The sequence below is a fragment of the Corapipo altera genome, unplaced genomic scaffold (assembly GCF_003945725.1).
Source record: "Corapipo altera isolate COAL_440 unplaced genomic scaffold, ASM394572v1 78, whole genome shotgun sequence".
Classification (NCBI taxonomy): Eukaryota; Metazoa; Chordata; class Aves; order Passeriformes; family Pipridae; genus Corapipo; species Corapipo altera.
In genome coordinates this window covers 3,401,777-3,418,461 of record NW_020884904.1, presented here as the reverse complement: position 1 = coordinate 3,418,461, position 16,685 = coordinate 3,401,777, and the positions used below count along the sequence as shown (strand labels likewise).

Sequence of the window (16,685 nt, the reverse complement as noted above, 5' to 3'; positions counted from 1 at the left end):
CACACACACACACACACACACACACACACACACACACACACACACACTCACCCACGACGAGGGCAGTGCACTCCACGGGAACCGCTCCCACCGTGAGGGTGAGACACTCGACCTGGCCGATGGCTTTCACTGTGTTCGGCAACGAAACCGTCTCGTCTTCGACAGGGAGTGCTTTGAGATGCTCCTTTAACCTGTGCATTGAAAACACTTCTAACATCAAACAGCCATGGTTTGGTTGCTCCAGCTGGGAGCAAACATTGTTTGGAGGGTACTTACGGTGAAGTGCTCTTAGCTCGCTCGTGTTACCAAGCTGTTATTGGAAAGCTGCTTCCCTGGCAGGTCGTCTGTGGATCCCTGCAGGCAGCCAGCAGCCCACACTCGTGTCAGACCATAGCACAACCCACAACACTGCTCTGGGGCTGCCCCAAGCATGGCTCTGTACTGGATTTTGGGTTTTACCTGAGGAATCTTTTCCCTACATTTCCTTAAGACTTTGGGAAGCTGTTGACATAAAATTGCTCCTAACGCAGTGTGGATATAAGGAAGGGATAGTTCACTGTAGTTTCCACCAGTGGAGCTGACGACACCAACACTGTGTCCCCATGGAATCATAGAAACGTTAACGTTGAAACAGACCTCTAAGGTCATCAAGTCCAGCTGTCTACCCAGCACTGCCAGGCTCACCACTACACCATGTCCCCAAGTGCCACATCCACACACTTTTTGAACACTTCTGTGGATGGGGATCACACCACTTCCTTGAGCAGTTTGTTCCAAGGCCTGACCATCCTTTCAGTGAAGAAATTTTTCCTAATATCCAAGCTAAATCTCCCATGGCACAACTTGAGGCCATTTCCTCTGGTCCTGTCACTTGTTAGCAGTGAGAAGAAACCGACTCCCACCTCACTAAAGCCTCCTTTCAGGTAGTTGTAGAGAGTGATAAGGTGCCCCCTGAGCCTCCTTTGCTCCAGGTTAAACAACATGGCTTACAGCTGGGGCAACACCCAATACACTTTAGTTAGTTTGTTAGGTGCTGCTGCTGGCTTTGTTCAGAGGAAATGGGGATAGATCAATCACATTCAGCCCAAGGAAAGGAAAAATGGATGTCTGAAATACCTCAGGTACAGTTGTCTCTTCTATATACACCCTGTGAACCAGTCTGACAATACTGATTAATTATTTAGCTTCAGTTTCTCTTTTAAACTGAACAAGAATCTGATGGAAAGGCAGTTTGAGGCGCTGATGTCTCTCTCAGATAAAAGCCATATCACTTTTCAGCTATTTGAGGTGCCTTTCTGCTGAGCCGCATTGCAGCAGTGAGAGTGTGTGTGTCTGTCTGTCTGTCTGTCCCGGGGGAACCAGCCCCCTCAGAGGCAGAAGCCCCAGGACAGAGGTGGGCATTGCCCACACCATTTGGCACAGGGTACAGGGACTGGGAGAGGTAGCAGGGAGAAGGAGCTGAATCCTCTCTGGCTTTTAAAATCAGTGGGAAAATATCAATGAGAAGTTTATGAGTTCCTTGGCCTCCTCCTGTACCTACAGGGGATTTCTCACACTGTGGCAACCCGTGCGCTTATTCCACTCTCTCCCAAGGGAGAGAGCTTGAGTGGCACCATGACAAGATGCGAAAAGGTTTTTTTGAAAGAGAAAGGAGGAATTGAGCCTGATCCTCAGACACCTACACACTGCATTGAGGTGCTGAGTCCCCAGAGACCTGGGCAGCTGAGCCCATCCCCAGAGCTGCAGAGCCCCAGCTGCAGGCAGCAGCACACAGCAAAGCACACAGCGGGGCCTCTTCCTTCCCCTAAATGCAAAATCACCCAGCATGCCTCTTTCCTGCTGCTTTCCAGGGCTGGATTTAAACAAAACTCATGTTTTATCCTTGCCACTGGACTGCTTTGAAGTAGAATGTGCTGGAGCAGTGCCTGTTGTCGCACAGAACCTACCACAGTGACGGCAGAGCAAGTCAGGCATCAAAGCCCTGGTTTTAACCCACTTTGCTAATCTGGCTTTAGCTTCTGTCCCCAAAACCACAGACAGCAAAAGATCTGAAGGCAGCTGCCTGTGAGGTAGCCCTGTCTGCTGTGTGCCCTGGCTGGCAGCCCATTTGGGATGGGTGTCCCTCTGCCTGCACACGCAGTGGGTCTCCGGCACACGCCGGTGTCCCTGGGGTCCCAGCCTGCAGGAACCACAGCTTGCTCATCACTGAGGAGTAACACCAGGGAGAGACATGGGCCTTGTAACTGCAGCTGCCTGGCTGATTGCTACAAGAGTGATCTCACTCAGATCAGGAGGGAATCCCCAAAACCTGAGAGCAGAAAGCAGGGTATAACCTGTTTCTTCAGCAGTCTTTGAAGGGCAGCTCTGCTGCAGCAGACCAGTGCTGCAACAACTACACTGGCCACACATAAGAAAAACAGGGAGCAGATGAACTGTCACAGAGCATCACTGTGAGACTTAGAGGAGTAGAGCAGCCAGTACAGCATCTTGTGAGATGAGAACCCCTCCAAATGCACTGTGACCATCCCTAAGCTTGGCTGAGCTGCTCCACAGATTGTGACAAGGTTGTAGGAAGTACAGCCACTTTCTAGCCACTAAACACTGCTGTGCAAATAAATAATTAATGTTGGCACCACTCATTCAGGGCCACACAGTAGTGCTCAGGGAGCAGGTACAATTGTTTTTTGCATAATCACTGCAAGTTAGCTACAAAAAGCAATGACTCCATGGCAATAAAGTGCCAAAATCAGCTCGATACCCTGTGAGCTGATGCCTGATCCTGCTCCTCAGAGATCAAAGAGAGTTTTGCTGCAAATGGTTGGCAGTCACCTCCCTAACACTCCATAAATATATTTCTTTTGCTTTTAACCGCGAGAAATTTCTTGTTGGGATCAGCATCAGACACCAAATTCCGAACACGTGCATCCACACAGCTCCTTTACACCGGGTGCTGGGGCCAGCAGTGCTGCAGCCACCAGTGGGAGCATGGGCAGCAGCCAGGTCCCTGCCTTGGCACAGGGACCTGCGAAGCTGCAGCCCCACACCTGCCCCAGGGACTCAGAATGCTGAGGGAGGTTCAGCTATTTCGTGAGGCACTGAATGACAAACAGGCTGAAAGAAACAAACTGAAAAAACACAAATGCATCCAACCCTCTGAAGGGATTCCCTCCCTGCCATTTAAGACTGGGCTATAATTTGGTTGTAAAAGGAGGCTCAGGGGCTTGCCCAGGCATAGCCCAAAGCACTCTCTTCCAGAACAGTCATCACTGGGGTGAGCAAAGCCTCAGCCCCAGGAGCATTCCCTGTGCTGCCAGGTGCCATGTTCCTGCAACACAGAAATCCAGCTGGATACTTACCCTAGCCTGTCCAGGCAGGCAGACGACATGAGGTTGTGTTGTGAGCCAGTGTCCACCACAGCCTTCAGCTCCTGCCCTGCACACTGCAATAGCAAGAAGAGATGGGAGATGATGTGTGGAGTGCAGGATGAGTACAGGGTGTCCAGGGTCTCTGCACACACCAGTCCCCATCAAATCTCCTCATGCCAGCCCATCCCTGCTGCACCGCACACTTAGATGTGTGCTGGGTCCTGAGCTCTCTCTGGCCCTTTTACGCCTGCAGAGAGCAGAAAGAGCAGCCCTAGGTAGGGGGAGATATTGCAGAGAGTGGGAAATACAAAAAAGCATGGGGATAAGAAGGAGAAATGTGAAATTACCCTTGGGAAAGAAAAAAGGGATGGCACTTGAGGAAAACAAATAGGCTAAGAACACAGGGATTTGCCATGGATAATTACACCTCAGTATTTCAGCATGCTGCCTCATTCTAGCTACCCTCTCCACCCTGATGTGTGAGGGAAGACATCCATCAGACCAGTTTGCTCTGTGATATCAGGTGGCTGTCTCTGCCACAGCAGCCCAGAGCTGCAGAGATAATGCATCCCCACAGCTGTGACAGTCCCAAGGGAGCACAACCTTAACCAGGAAACATGGAGAACAAGAGCACAGCTTGAGGGTGTCAGAAATAAAAGTTGTGGGAAAAACCCCCAAAAGACTGGGGAGGGACTATTACCTGGCAGCTCACTACTATGAGCTCTTCATCCTCCATTTTTTCTGAGTTTCCCAGGTTGGTTTGATTCAGCTTGTTGGTCTGCGGTGGGATATCACCCTTCGGAGACCAGCAGCCTCGGCTGCTTCGTAACTTTGATAAATTTGTCTCCATCAGGCGTTTCTGCAGGATATTATGTGGTTGCTTTAAGAGAGAACACACACAGAAGAGCAGGGTGAAGTCAGAGGAAAGCCACAGTGACCTGCGTCACCAGCCTGCCTGTGGTGCCCACGGGCCAGCACTGCTCTCGCAGGAGGGATGCCCTGAAGTGTCACTCTCCCTGATCCCTAGACTACAAGTACTCTTCCTAGACAGCTCTAGCTTACCTCGCTTGGACTAAAGAGAACTGCTTTGTATAGTACAGGGAATAATACTTTCAAAATATTAACCAGAATTTGGAGGCATGCCTTTTTTTTCCAAACTCAAGTTCAAGATTTGATTGTATATAGGAATCAAAACAAGTCCAGCTTTTTCAAGTTAGTGTTTCAGCCATAATTGCCTCCATCTGTTGATAAGGATGTTGAGAGTTCTGTAGTGATGTGAAAAATTAAGATGTAACAAATTACCTTTCCAATTAAATTCATCAGCTAATTATGAAGAAGGTCTATGACCTGGTCTAAAATTGCCCTATGTGTTTCTTTGCTACGTTTTAGCTGCTAAAGCTAAGTGGGACCAAGCCTGAGGGGCATGCCACCAGAGAAAAATGAGAGGAAGAGAAGGGGTAAGCTAGTCTGAGGTAGGTAGCTAGGTAGGTATTCTCCCAGGAATCCCCAACTTCATGCAGCAGCTTCTTGCTTTCTCTGTCATTTCCATTTGCTCTGCGAGAAGCATGTTGCCTCTCAAAATCTCCTCCAACCGCTTTCCCAAAAGCCTTTTTATGTTTAATGTTTGCCACAGATGGATGCACATACTCTGCTGGAGGTGAAATTACTCTGCTTGATTATCTGCTCATTTCTCTGCCTAGCTAATCTGCCCTCCCCATTACTCCTTTCCTTTGGATTTTAATTTGTCCACAGTGAGACATTCTTAATGGCTTATTCCTGAATTTTTGCATTCAAATTAAATATGCCTGTGTGTCTGCAGAGACATCTGAACAAGCAAACCTCCTCATCCCAGGAGAATTTCAGATTCAGGATAACTTTGAAAACCTGGGGCCATGGCTCCCTTAGCTGGCCAGCGCACACCCTTGTGCGCAGCATCTTGTCTGTGCAGCATGTTAAATAACAGCACTTACAGAAGTCTAATGCAACCTGGCATCATCCTAAAATAACTGCAGCCATGTTAGCGCTTCAGATCCTGCTCTAGGCACAACATGGGCGGTTACACTGGACCTGACTGATGAGGTTGGGCAGATACATCCAGCACCAGTGGTCACCGGGACGTGTCATCTCCTTTTGTCCCCACTTTTTGCTGTCCTTATTTCTGCGTGCAACCTGTGACTTGAAGTTAAATTCCATGACCATTTTGGGCTGCAGGTGCTGTGTCTGACCACCACAACAGAGAGTGTGTCCTGTGTGCAGGCAATACCACAGCCGCTGTCATGGTGGGGAGGAATCAGACCTGACACTGTGCTGCCTCCTTCATGCTCTGCTCCGGTGACCACCAGCCTTCCCAGTGAGACCGAACACCAGGAACCAGTGATGCTTTACTAGATTAAAGGCAGGCAGACAGGCTGGACTATCCCTGTGTGCAGGGTCAAGCAAATCAGTTTGGAAGTGAGGACTCCCTTACATGAGGCAGAAGTTGAGATGCACAGTCAGCACTGTGATCACCTCCAATGCTCCGCATCCGAGCGAAAATGCAAGCCAGGGTTTGCTGACAGTGGATGGAATGTCCTTCTTACCCTTTGTGTATGCCTGCAGCTCAGGAACACATCTGGAGGATTAATTCTTCACATCATTAAAAAAAAAAAGAAAGTGAAAATAGAGGGGATATTGGACTGTAAAAGTAGATGAGTAAAGTTCACCCAGCTTTGACCCAGCTGGCCAAAAGACAGCTTGTCATACAGTGGCCAATTCCTCATGCTAAGCCCCATTCATCCAGGACCAAGAGAAATTTCTGAATGGCATCATCCAGGACAGTCAGGGTACTCTTCTGATCTGTCTGACCTCAATCACCAGCACACTCCTCATTGCTCCCTTAACTGTCATCTACCCTTGAACTAAACCTAAATTTTTTTAACTACAAGTTCTCCTATGGATTGTTAACTAGTAACAAACATGGGTTTTCTGAGACCCTGGTTTTATGAATCCTATGTGGGATCCATCACTAAAGGGAAACAGTTCATTACTCGGTGAAGATGAGTTACCATCACAAACAGGATTGTCTTTTGCTGACACTTGCTCTTCTGAAAATCACAGCAAATTCTGCCTGTGGGGGGACAAGTGCTCCTTACATTGTGCTCTAATACAGAAATAATCTAGCAAGAGGGGGCTGAAAACGTTCCCTACAGCACCATCCTGTCTCAGGCTATTAATTAGTTTGCTTTAACTTGTGTTTCCCTTGACTCTTGTGCAACAGAGTGAGGGATGTTAGTCATAGAAATGACTCAAGTGATGGACACGTACTTGGTAAACAGATAATGTATCAGGGAACATTTGCAAATGCACATTTTGCTGGCAAACTGCAAGTGGACCATGTCTGGGAGGGAGGAAGAGGAGAAAAACCTCCCTGTGACAGCAGCAGAGAAGGCACCTGTGTTCTCCCTCCAGTGAGGGCCGGCCACAGAGCCAGGAATGGTATTTAAAATAACTCAGACTATCTGGTGCTGTATTCGTTTGCTTTGCACAAACCTGGTGAATGTTTTATAAAATATAAAATGTTACATTTCATTGTATCAGTGCAAAAATATTTCCTAGTATCATTCAGCACTACATAAGTACAAACCAGGATTTTTTTTCATATCTCCCTTTCCAACTCAGACTTTGCAAAAACCTGTAATCCCCTAAAAATGTCAAAGTAGAAACCCAAAGAAGCAAGTGGAGACACAGCTTTTACTTAACCTATTTACTGCTGTCTGTCAAAAATACAAATAATTCTGCCCAGTTTTGTTCCTCTCTGATGTATAAGCAAGTGTATTGCTGCAGCTTGCAGTCTCTCTCTCTCTCTCTGGCAGTTTTCCCACTATTTTGGCTTCTAGATCTGGGGATAACAAGACCCATCAACAACAGTTTCACTAGGTGAAGATGAAAGTCAGGAAAGATACTGGCTCTTCCCCTCCCCAAACCCATTTCAAGGGGTTTGTCTTCTCTTCTGTACCTAAACAGTAAGGGAAAAAAAAAGGGGGGTTAATGCACCAATGGAGCTAAACCCAAGAAATAACCAATTTCTCTCTCTTCTTCCCATCCTTCATCTGAACACATCTTCTACCAGCATCCTGTGCTCGTGTGCTGTCAGTCCCACTCACAGGGGGATGAGATGGGATAAGAGCTGCCCCCTGCACCCCTGGGTGCCCAGGCAGCAGTCAGGTCTCTGAGCAAGACAGTGTATGTGTCATCAAAGATTTTTGCATTTCAGCCAAGACACAGCAAATCCAGGGGTGTGGGGAAAGTGGGGACAAACTGAATGCACAGCAATTAACAGCAGTGTTGCAACCAGCTACAGGGGCCAGCGCCATGGGGACACCTAGAGTTGTCCTGATGGTGCCCAGGGGAGGCTCTGAGGGCATGCTAGAAGGGGGAAATGCTTTTTGTTGTTGTCATTGCTATTTATAACTTTGTTTCCCAGCTTGTGATGAGATACGGGACTATTTCAACTAATGCCCCTTCAAACTGGTTCGGCAGCTCTCGGGGTGAGGGAGAAGTGTCAGAGCACCAGGAGGAGCTGCCAACAGCCAGCACACCCTGTCCAAGTTGGGAAGGGGGTCACAGTTACCATGTCAGGAAGCCCACATCCCAGCTAAGGACCATATCGTGCCAGTTTTCTGGGCTTCAGGGAAGAGGCTAATAGGCACCAAAACAAAGCCATTTCTACTCTGTATATCCAGCCCTACATTTGCCAAATTCAATGTAGGCTATGCTATGCTGTAGTTCGGTCTTACACTAGGCAGAGTGGAGTATGTAAAGGGAGGAAGGAGCTAGAATTCAATCTGAGCCAGAGTAATACACTGGCAATTATTATAAGCTTAACACAGATCATTACAAGTATTTATCAAACCTGCCTGTACATGGTATCACCAGGAGAGATGCTTCAGGAGCTGAGTAAAACTGAGAGATGCCAGTGCACCCACCCTGGTGACCTGCTGCTCCTTCACTGTGCACAGCACCCCCTGCTCTGTGGCCAAAAGGAAGGGGATTTCTCCCCAAAATCAGAGTGTTTGCTGCCAGCTCCCACCCTGACAGACAGGATCTGTTCTCACCACCTGTCCCCGTCTCTGGGGAGCTGTTACCTCCTCTCTTCTCCTGCCAGGGTTGCTGGAAAATCCCATGGGAAACCCTGCATTAATAACACCAGTCACGTCAGAAGCCACTCTGCCCACGTCACCACAGTTGTCACACAGCCTTAGGCATGAGAACATGCTGCTTTGTGAGGAGGTGTGCAGTTATTCACAAGAAAGGCGTGCAAGTGCCTTGGGCAAAGACCTCTGATGCCCTGAGCATCCTGAGCCCCTCTGGACATGGACCTCTCAATTTGGGGCCATGTCAAGGTGGGGTCCCAATTTTAGAGGTGCTTCTCCAGTCTCAGAGATGAACAATTTCCTGTTCCTCCCAGGGACAACTCTTGTGACATCCAGACAGCCGTGGCAGCCAGAGACACACGGTGGGTCCACCCCAGATGTGTGTGGTGTGAGCGTGGCAGTGCCCACAGCGTCACCACCGTGAGACAACCTGCTGCAACATCCCTGAAATTCATGGTGTCTTCTCCGGTGCTGTGGGAAGGCGCTTGAGCATGTGCCAGTGCTGTGACACTGGGGACTCCCCACATGGCCCATGGGGGTCCCTGTGGCCAAGGGAGCCCTGGCCACATGTGCACACTGTCCCATTAGCCCCTGCTGTGGCCTGGGGACAAGGGGGTTTTTGCGGTGGGGTGGCCCATACCAGCTCAGTTCCCACCCCATCCCGAGCCAGAGACCCACCACAGCCAAGGTAGCCAGGATGGGCAGTGCCATGCCGCACCTTCTTTTTTCCTTGGAGGGGATCAGGAGCTGTGGACCTCCCCAAGGCTTTGCAATATCCCTGGAGAGAGCCCCCCACATGGACCCTTCTTGCAGGAGCTGTGGGTGCAGCAGGGGTGATGCTGCAGCCATGGCTCAGCCAGTGTGGGCACAGGAGCAGGGAGCAAACCTCGGGTGACATTTCTGTAACCAAGGTGATGGTAAAGAGCCCCATGCTCTGCCCCTGGTGCTGGGACAAAACCTGGTCCTGGCTGCTCTGGGGCCAAGGACTTCAGTGCTCAGTGCCCCTGGCTCCTGTTACCTGTTGCTTCTTTTCTGGGTAGAGTAGAAAACCTGTCACCAGGCACTCAGCTTGGCACACTGGGGGTCACTGAGCCACCACATGTTATTTAGACTTTGAAGGTAATCATAATAACAACACCATCAAGCTCTGAAAGGCGCTTTGTAGCTCCCCGTGGGAGAGCTGCAATTCAGTGGTGACCAGGAAAGCTCCTTCTGAACCTTTCTCTGGGCAGGAGCTTCACTTCCTGCAACTGTAAAACACTGGGGTTGTCAAAAAAATCACCTCCATGCGCACTGCAGAGAACAGCCAACTCATTCCACTTGTCTCAGGTAGGTAGAGCCAAGAGTAACCCAGCTGAGCAGGAAGGCTGTGACAGAACAAAATTATGCCACTAAAAATAAAAATATTTACTTTTTTCCCCCATAAAACCCATATCAAGCACTGAAAAAAAGGAAAAAATATTGTTTTACAGGGTGCAAGAATTTTGCAACCACTGACCAAAAAAAAAGTAAAGGAGCTTTAGGATATATTTTCTAGATTTTGTTCCTTATGTTAGAACTTTTGATGTTACATTTAAGTATCCTTCCCATTAGAGAAAGCTCAAACATTTGCATACGTAAGTATTTAGAAACACTCTCCAGCCCCTGTACATGATGAATAATATCATATGTCAAGTACACGATCACATGGATCATTGTAGATGTAAATATTTTAAACCTAAAATTATGTATCTTTATTTTATTAAAAAACCCATATATGCGTATCTTTATCAAAGCATGATCATGACGGTTTTATATTTTGAAATAATAGTGACTGCACTTCACTGAATGTTTATGATTACGTGTTGTGCCTACATACACATCACAGGCAAACACATGTGTTTGCATGTATGTAATTATATGAAGCCATTTTGGCTTACTCTGATTCAGAGAAGATTTTTGTACTGCAAATGGTATCACATTTTCCTGCCAAAGTGAAAAACAATTTAAAAGCTTTTAGATCTGAGTGCCAGGTGTCTGGAAGCACCTACTAGAAGAAGGCAACTCTGGTTATAGCTAGCATCATATTTGTACTCCCTTCCTTTCACATATTTTTTAAAATGAGCTTCCACAAGCAACCAACTTCTCCTCTCAACAGAAAAATGGCACGAAGACAAAGTATAGACACTGCCCTACCAGCTTCTTAAGTCTCCTTCCAGTAAACACAACAAAGCCTTACAGTATCTTTCGAAGTCCCCAGCTTCTTCAGCCCATCCAGAGGGAGGAGATCTGCAGAATCCTTGTGAATAAACTGAACCGCCTGCTTCATCCTCCTCTGCTGCCGGAGAGACGCCGCTTCCCTTATCTCCACTTCTTTTCTACTCGGCTCTGTCAGGATACCCGAATAAAACATCTTTGAGCCCGCGTATGGCTCGCTCCCTGAAGATGCGCCGCTCGCAGAGATGGAGCCGGGGAGATGCTTTATCGGCCGCTCTTTATATCCGGAGCCTGGTGACGTTTGGAGACCGGCAGGTGCTCGGGCCGGCGCCGAGGGAAGGAGGGGTTGGGCACATCGCAATACGCTGCACAAACAACGCCGGGTGAGATCAGGCTCGGTCTAAGGGAATAAATCGGCGCCGTTCCTCCCCGCTGCCTCTCCGGAAAGCAAGATGAGCCACAGGCATTCGACGGCTCTCAAAGTCCTCCAGCAGCCTCCCGGACAGAAAGGAGCACCGGAGCACCGGCATAGGGCTTTGAGAGCTGCAAACAGCGCCAGGAGCCAGCACACCTCCCAGACAGCCCCTGCAGGCGCGGCTGCTGTGGCCGCGTTAGGGAGTCTGCAGTGTCAGACAGGTGACGGCTGCCCAGCACCCATGTGGTCCTGGGTGCCGCTGCCCCCCAGGGCTTGGGGTGATGCAGCCCCACAGAGACTGTGCAACTGGCCAGGCTGAGCTTTGCTACCTTACCCCTGGGGCTGGAAGGGTCAGGGCAGGCTCTGGATGCCCCTGGCCCCACCAAAGCGTTGCTGGCACTGATCTGCATCATCACTGTCTACTCAAGTCCCCAGGCAGACTGTCACAAAAATTGTCCCAACCAAATTGGAGAGCCTTAAATGTGTTTTTTCACAGGATTTCTACACCCGTCAAATGTTCAGGTACAGCATAATTTGACTAATCATTAGCATTCACACTACTGATCATGAATCAGCTTTGCAAAGCAGCTTACTGCTTATCTAATGATCCAGATGTTGCTGGAGTCAGTCTTGCTCTAGTTACTTATCTCTGAAACACTCCCAACACTTTCTTGGATCAAAGCCACAGCTGTCCAGGGATATCATTATCCTTCATGGGCAACTCTAGGCCTCCAAGAAGCAAAGTCCTCATTTCTAGGACCAGAGGTTCCCTTGAAAGCAGCCAGGGAAAGACATTCCCTTTGCAGCAACTGAGATATGTGGAAAACTAAATGAATGAAAGCAATGAGACCAGCAAGAAGGCAGAGTTGCTTTAAACCGCAGCACCAGTTTCTCCGTCCTCCCTCCCCTGTGAGCTGCTGCCAAGCCTTGAGCAGGGAGGGGGCCAGACAGGATTCAGCCCCAGCAGCCAGGACCTGCAGCCAGCCCTGCTCACCTTCACCCAGCCCCAACAGCACAGACCAACCACCTATTGCTTTAGCTTGGCACATTTCAAGTGTAAATCTTATGAGACATGAACACACATGAACACAGTGGTCCCTTTGCAGGGGGATCTCTGACAGCAGTGCCCACACCACTGGCACCCCAAAGTTCCCACTCCTGGCCTGGGGAGCGGGGCTGTCACCAAACAGGGCTGATGCCAGCTGCTGCAGCGATGCCAAAACAGCAACACTCTGTGGGTAAACTTATACATCTGAGCTCTGCAGCCATGGACAGGCTGTGTATGTTTAGCCCTTCCTCACGTGACCTGGAAGAGAGGGGGAAAAAATCAGATGAGGATGCAGAATGCCATAAAACCTGAGCCTTTTAGTTCACAGCCTCACATAAAGACCATGACAAATGAGCCAGGCCAAGCTCAGTGAAGATGTCAGCATGCAGGAGGATAACAGGGCTGACATCTGGAGAGATAATTTTTTATTCCCCATGCTGACTCAGCCTCATTACCTGACAGGACCATTGTTCCGCTATGGGCACACATAGCCAGGAGGATAAAAGCACCTTATTTTTCACCTTGGGAGCTATCTGGCACTCTTCCAGCTGATTAAATAAAGATATATGACTACATCCACATTCTTCTGAAGGCAAGGAGGCACAGAAGGAAGCAGAAGGGCTGCTACTGAAACCAGGAGGTAATTTTTAATATAAAAGCTCCATGGAATAGCAGCATTCTACCTGAGGTACTAGCAAATGCCCAGTCAGCTCTGGTTTATGGCAAAAAGAGTAAAGCTTCAAGCACAAGTAGAGCATGAAAAGCCCCCTCACACAGCAGCTCCAAGGCTGCAGCCTGCATTTCCATTCAGCACACAAGCATTTTGTCTGAGCTCTGCAATTTCACTTCTGCTCTATGGGATAAATGCACCCTGTAACAACAGATCAGAAGACAATCTGCTCAGTGCTCAAGAGTGACAAATGAGATAAAGGCCTAATTCCCTTCTTGATTTTTAATCCTGTGCAAGAGGAAAGTAGAAGAAGCAGTAAGTTGTCTGCCCAAATTATGTAGTATCCACACTGAAATAGGGGTTCAGTTTAGAGAGCTCAAACCCAGTGGTTTACTTCCAAATTGGTCATTTGTTTGCAACAGATTAGCCAGTACCATATCTCTTCCTCCCCATATGATGTGTCTAAATAGGACCACATTTCAGAAAAATTCCCATCCACTCACTGGAAACAGACCTGTGCATGATGACTGTCCCTCACTGAAGAAAAGCTTCAAGGAACAAAACCACTTTTCTTGCTCCTTCCTGCCTTCAGAGCAGCATGGAGCATCCCTCTGCAACTCCAATCAAGGTCAGCACCGAAAGAAGCTTCACAGGGATGCGATGGAGTCTGGGATTTGGCCCTGCCCTCCAGGACAGGCTGGCTCTGCTGGAAAGCTGAGATGCTGGTTGCTGCCAGCACGGATGGGTGGCACACGTTGCTGGAGACTGGAGGCAGGTGGCCCTGCAGGTACCAGCAGAGCTGCAGGTTTGAAGTGAACTCTGTCCTGTGCCCAGGGCATCTGTCGGCCCAGGGAAGCCGAGGACAGAGGTGCTTTTGTCCTCAGTTTTGAAACCCACTGCAAAGAGCAAACAGGGGGAAATGGTGCTTTCCCCAGACTTTCCGACACATCCTTTGCCGTCACAGCTGAGGACAGGGAAGGCAACACCAAAGGGCAGCACAAGCGCCCTTGGAGGGAGTGGAGAGGTGGCGCAACTTTGATGAGCTTTTCGGCCACCCTATCTGGCAGACACAGTGACACCGGTCCTGCCTGCAAACGCAACTTGCTTCACATGTGTTGGAGGTTGAGCTAAACCCCAGCAATGCTATACCCCCATTTACAGCCTGTTTATGCTGGCTCAGAACCCAGTCATGCTTGCAGCTTAATCAGCACAAGGAAAGAAGAGCTGTGGAGTTTTGTTCACACTCCCATTTCGTCTCTCCTCTCGGTGAAGAGGAAAGCAGTGGCAGGCAACAGAGGAAGTGGGTCGGTCCCTTTTTTTTCCTTTTCCTTGATTTCTCATCTTTCCCTAAAAAGAAGTGATTTGTTAGTGGTTGCTATACCCTGAAGAAATGCAGAGATGCCCCAGAAAACTCAGAAGAAAGGACAGAGAGGTATAATTTAACAGAAACAGAAGCAGCAGCAGCAGGCAGTAGGTCCAAAAGGAATAATTTACCCCAGTAGAAAGAGAAAACTTTAGAGAAGCAGATTCCAGAGAAAAGACTGAAGAGCTCAAGAAAATGAGACCAAAATATTTGAGGTAGAAAAAGAAGTTATTCTGTCCATCAGTGAATCAGTAAGGGTCAGATCTAGTATATTCAGGCATATAACTGAAATAATTTGGAGACTACAAACCAGTCCTTTTCTAAAAAGGTTAGCTACAAAAAATCCAGAAGGATTTTTAATCATCATTTGTAGCAACACAAAGACTACAGATAGAGCTGGAGAAATCCTCTAACATACAAAGGTAGAATCAGTTTGAGATTCCTGAGAGATGTGGCCCATTTCATACAGTAACTACACGCTCACCTTCTGTATTTCCAGTGCTGACCAAGGGAAAGGATCTCCTGGGCTGGGATATGGGCTCCATCACAAGCATGAGCACCTCATGGACATGACTTTTCCCAGGGCAGCTCTCCCTACTTATCCTTGGTGCAGCTCCAACCTCCTTTCCCCTGTTTCCCATGTTCTGTGCTGTGCCTGAGCTGGTGGCAGCAAGCATAGAGCAGGGGCACAGATGACACTGCTTTCAGGAATCAGATACTGTACAGCTTCTCCCAGGAGAATGAACTGAATTTATCTGTCTAGTTCTCTTCATACACAGAAGCAGGAGCTGGATGATAGTTTCAGGAACACAAAAGCTGCACATGTCAAACCAGGAGATTAAAATAGCAAGCCTTGCAAGAGCTCCCTTACCTTTTTTTTTCCTGTTTTAAAGAGGCTGAAATGTGCTTCTAAAAAGCATTAAAATCATAGGAAGAGTTGGTTAGGAAAACAAATGGTACGTTTTCTAGTGTCTTCTACCATGTACCTCAGTGACAACTAGCTTCTGTCTAGGAGCTGTTTGTGCCAGATGGAGGTCCTGCCTCTGGAGTTTGCAATCAGCACACTGGTGACTGTGCTGCACTGGGAAAACTGGCTGAACCCCTTTCAGGACTCACGTGAGCCAGGGAAGAAGCTTTGGGTTCCATGTGCCAACAGAGAGGCAGATGAGGGAGTTGGGACAGAGTGCCAAGGGGAAAGGGAGAAGCTGGCAGGTGACTTGCCAAACACTGGGGAAGGGATAAGAGAACAATAGGCACAGGGGCTGGTATGGCAGACAGAAAGCCTGGCCCCCCAGCTTCCACATCTTAGACCGTCAGGAACAACCACAACCCTTAACGGAGGTGCCAGTGGCTGCTCTGCGTTGGACTGCACTGCTTCTGCTCAAGGGTGAAGGAAAAGAGTGATGTTTCCTCCGAGACAAGCACCAAACACAACTCAGAACATGGTGCTGCTCAGAAATCAGCTGCATGCACGAGCACAGAGATGGCCACAGAGTTTCCCATGGAGTTGAAGACACCAGGGAACTTTCTTCTCAAGCAAAAAGACAAATTCGTATCTGTCTCTGTCTCCGCAGATGTCCCGTGTATGGCTTTCTTCAGGAACTTCACCTGGGCAGGTGGGCAGGGAATGGTGTACATACAGGGCAGGTTATGTTTCTCCCTATATGTACCCACACCAACCTCTTTTTATTATGTGCGATGGTAAAATTATTTCAGTATAAAATATTCAAAATGATTAATTTTAAGAAACATTAATATATGCCTGTTCTCACCCTAACATATGTATGTTAGAGTTGAACTGCAAATATTTGTTTTGAAGTAATCTACACATATATTCAAAGTGCCAGCCAGAACTACGTCACTCAGACTTCCCAAACCTCAAGGGATTTCACTTCTGTCCTGCAGAAGGCAGCTTGTGTGCTGAAGGCTTCCTCTGCTGCTGGGCATTCCATGCCATAAATTTTACATTCATGTCATTAAAAATATAGGAGGGGTCTTGTTAAGGCTAAACCATCGCGAGTCATTTCACACTACACAAACACGGTTTCCTCGCTTCTTTCCAAATTTCCAGAAGCCTGACATCTGGAGACCAAGGAGCAGCTGGGCTGGACACGCAGAAGTGCTGCTGCTGCTCAGAATTTCTGAGCTCTGAAAAGCAGGAGGAAGAGGGCGCTGCTCTTCTTCCCATCAGGTTCTCTGTCAGTCCAGCAGGAACTGCCAAGAAATAACAGGGAGTCTGTTGCTCCCCGAAAGGCACGAGGCTGGTGGGATGAGGCGGGGCTGGCTCTGAGGGGTAGGAGAGGCCCGGGAGACCCAGGAGACAAAGGCTTATCGCTGGGTTCTGCAATGAAAAAGATCACATGTATGATCAAGCAACGTGGTTGGGATGCCCTGGCTCCTCCTAGAGCCTGTGAATGCTGTTGTGTGATAGCTGCACTCAGTGTCCCTCCCCAGACCCAGCTCAGAGAGCCTGGACTAAGCAGAGCTTAACAACAA

General features: G+C 48.5%; 1 protein-coding gene across 3 annotated transcripts in view; it reads right to left on the bottom strand.

Annotated features, from left to right (window-relative positions):
• Nucleotides 1-11,183, bottom strand: part of NRIP3 (nuclear receptor interacting protein 3) — a 15,270-nt gene extending 4,087 nt beyond the window's left edge. For 2 of the 3 annotated variants that reach the window (XM_027651321.1, XM_027651322.1), the window contains exons 1-4: nt 10,716-11,176; nt 4,066-4,245; nt 3,357-3,439; nt 52-191 (exon numbers count right to left, since the gene is read on the bottom strand). In XM_027651321.1, coding sequence (XP_027507122.1) covers nt 52-191; nt 3,357-3,439; nt 4,066-4,245; nt 10,716-10,889 — 577 coding nt within the window. In that variant the 5' untranslated portion in view covers nt 10,890-11,176. Of the gene's footprint in view, nt 1-47; nt 192-3,356; nt 3,440-4,065; nt 4,246-10,715 lie in introns of all 3 variants that reach the window. The other variant, XM_027651323.1, reaches the window with a different exon arrangement.
• Nucleotides 11,184-16,685: the final 5,502 nt, after the last annotated feature.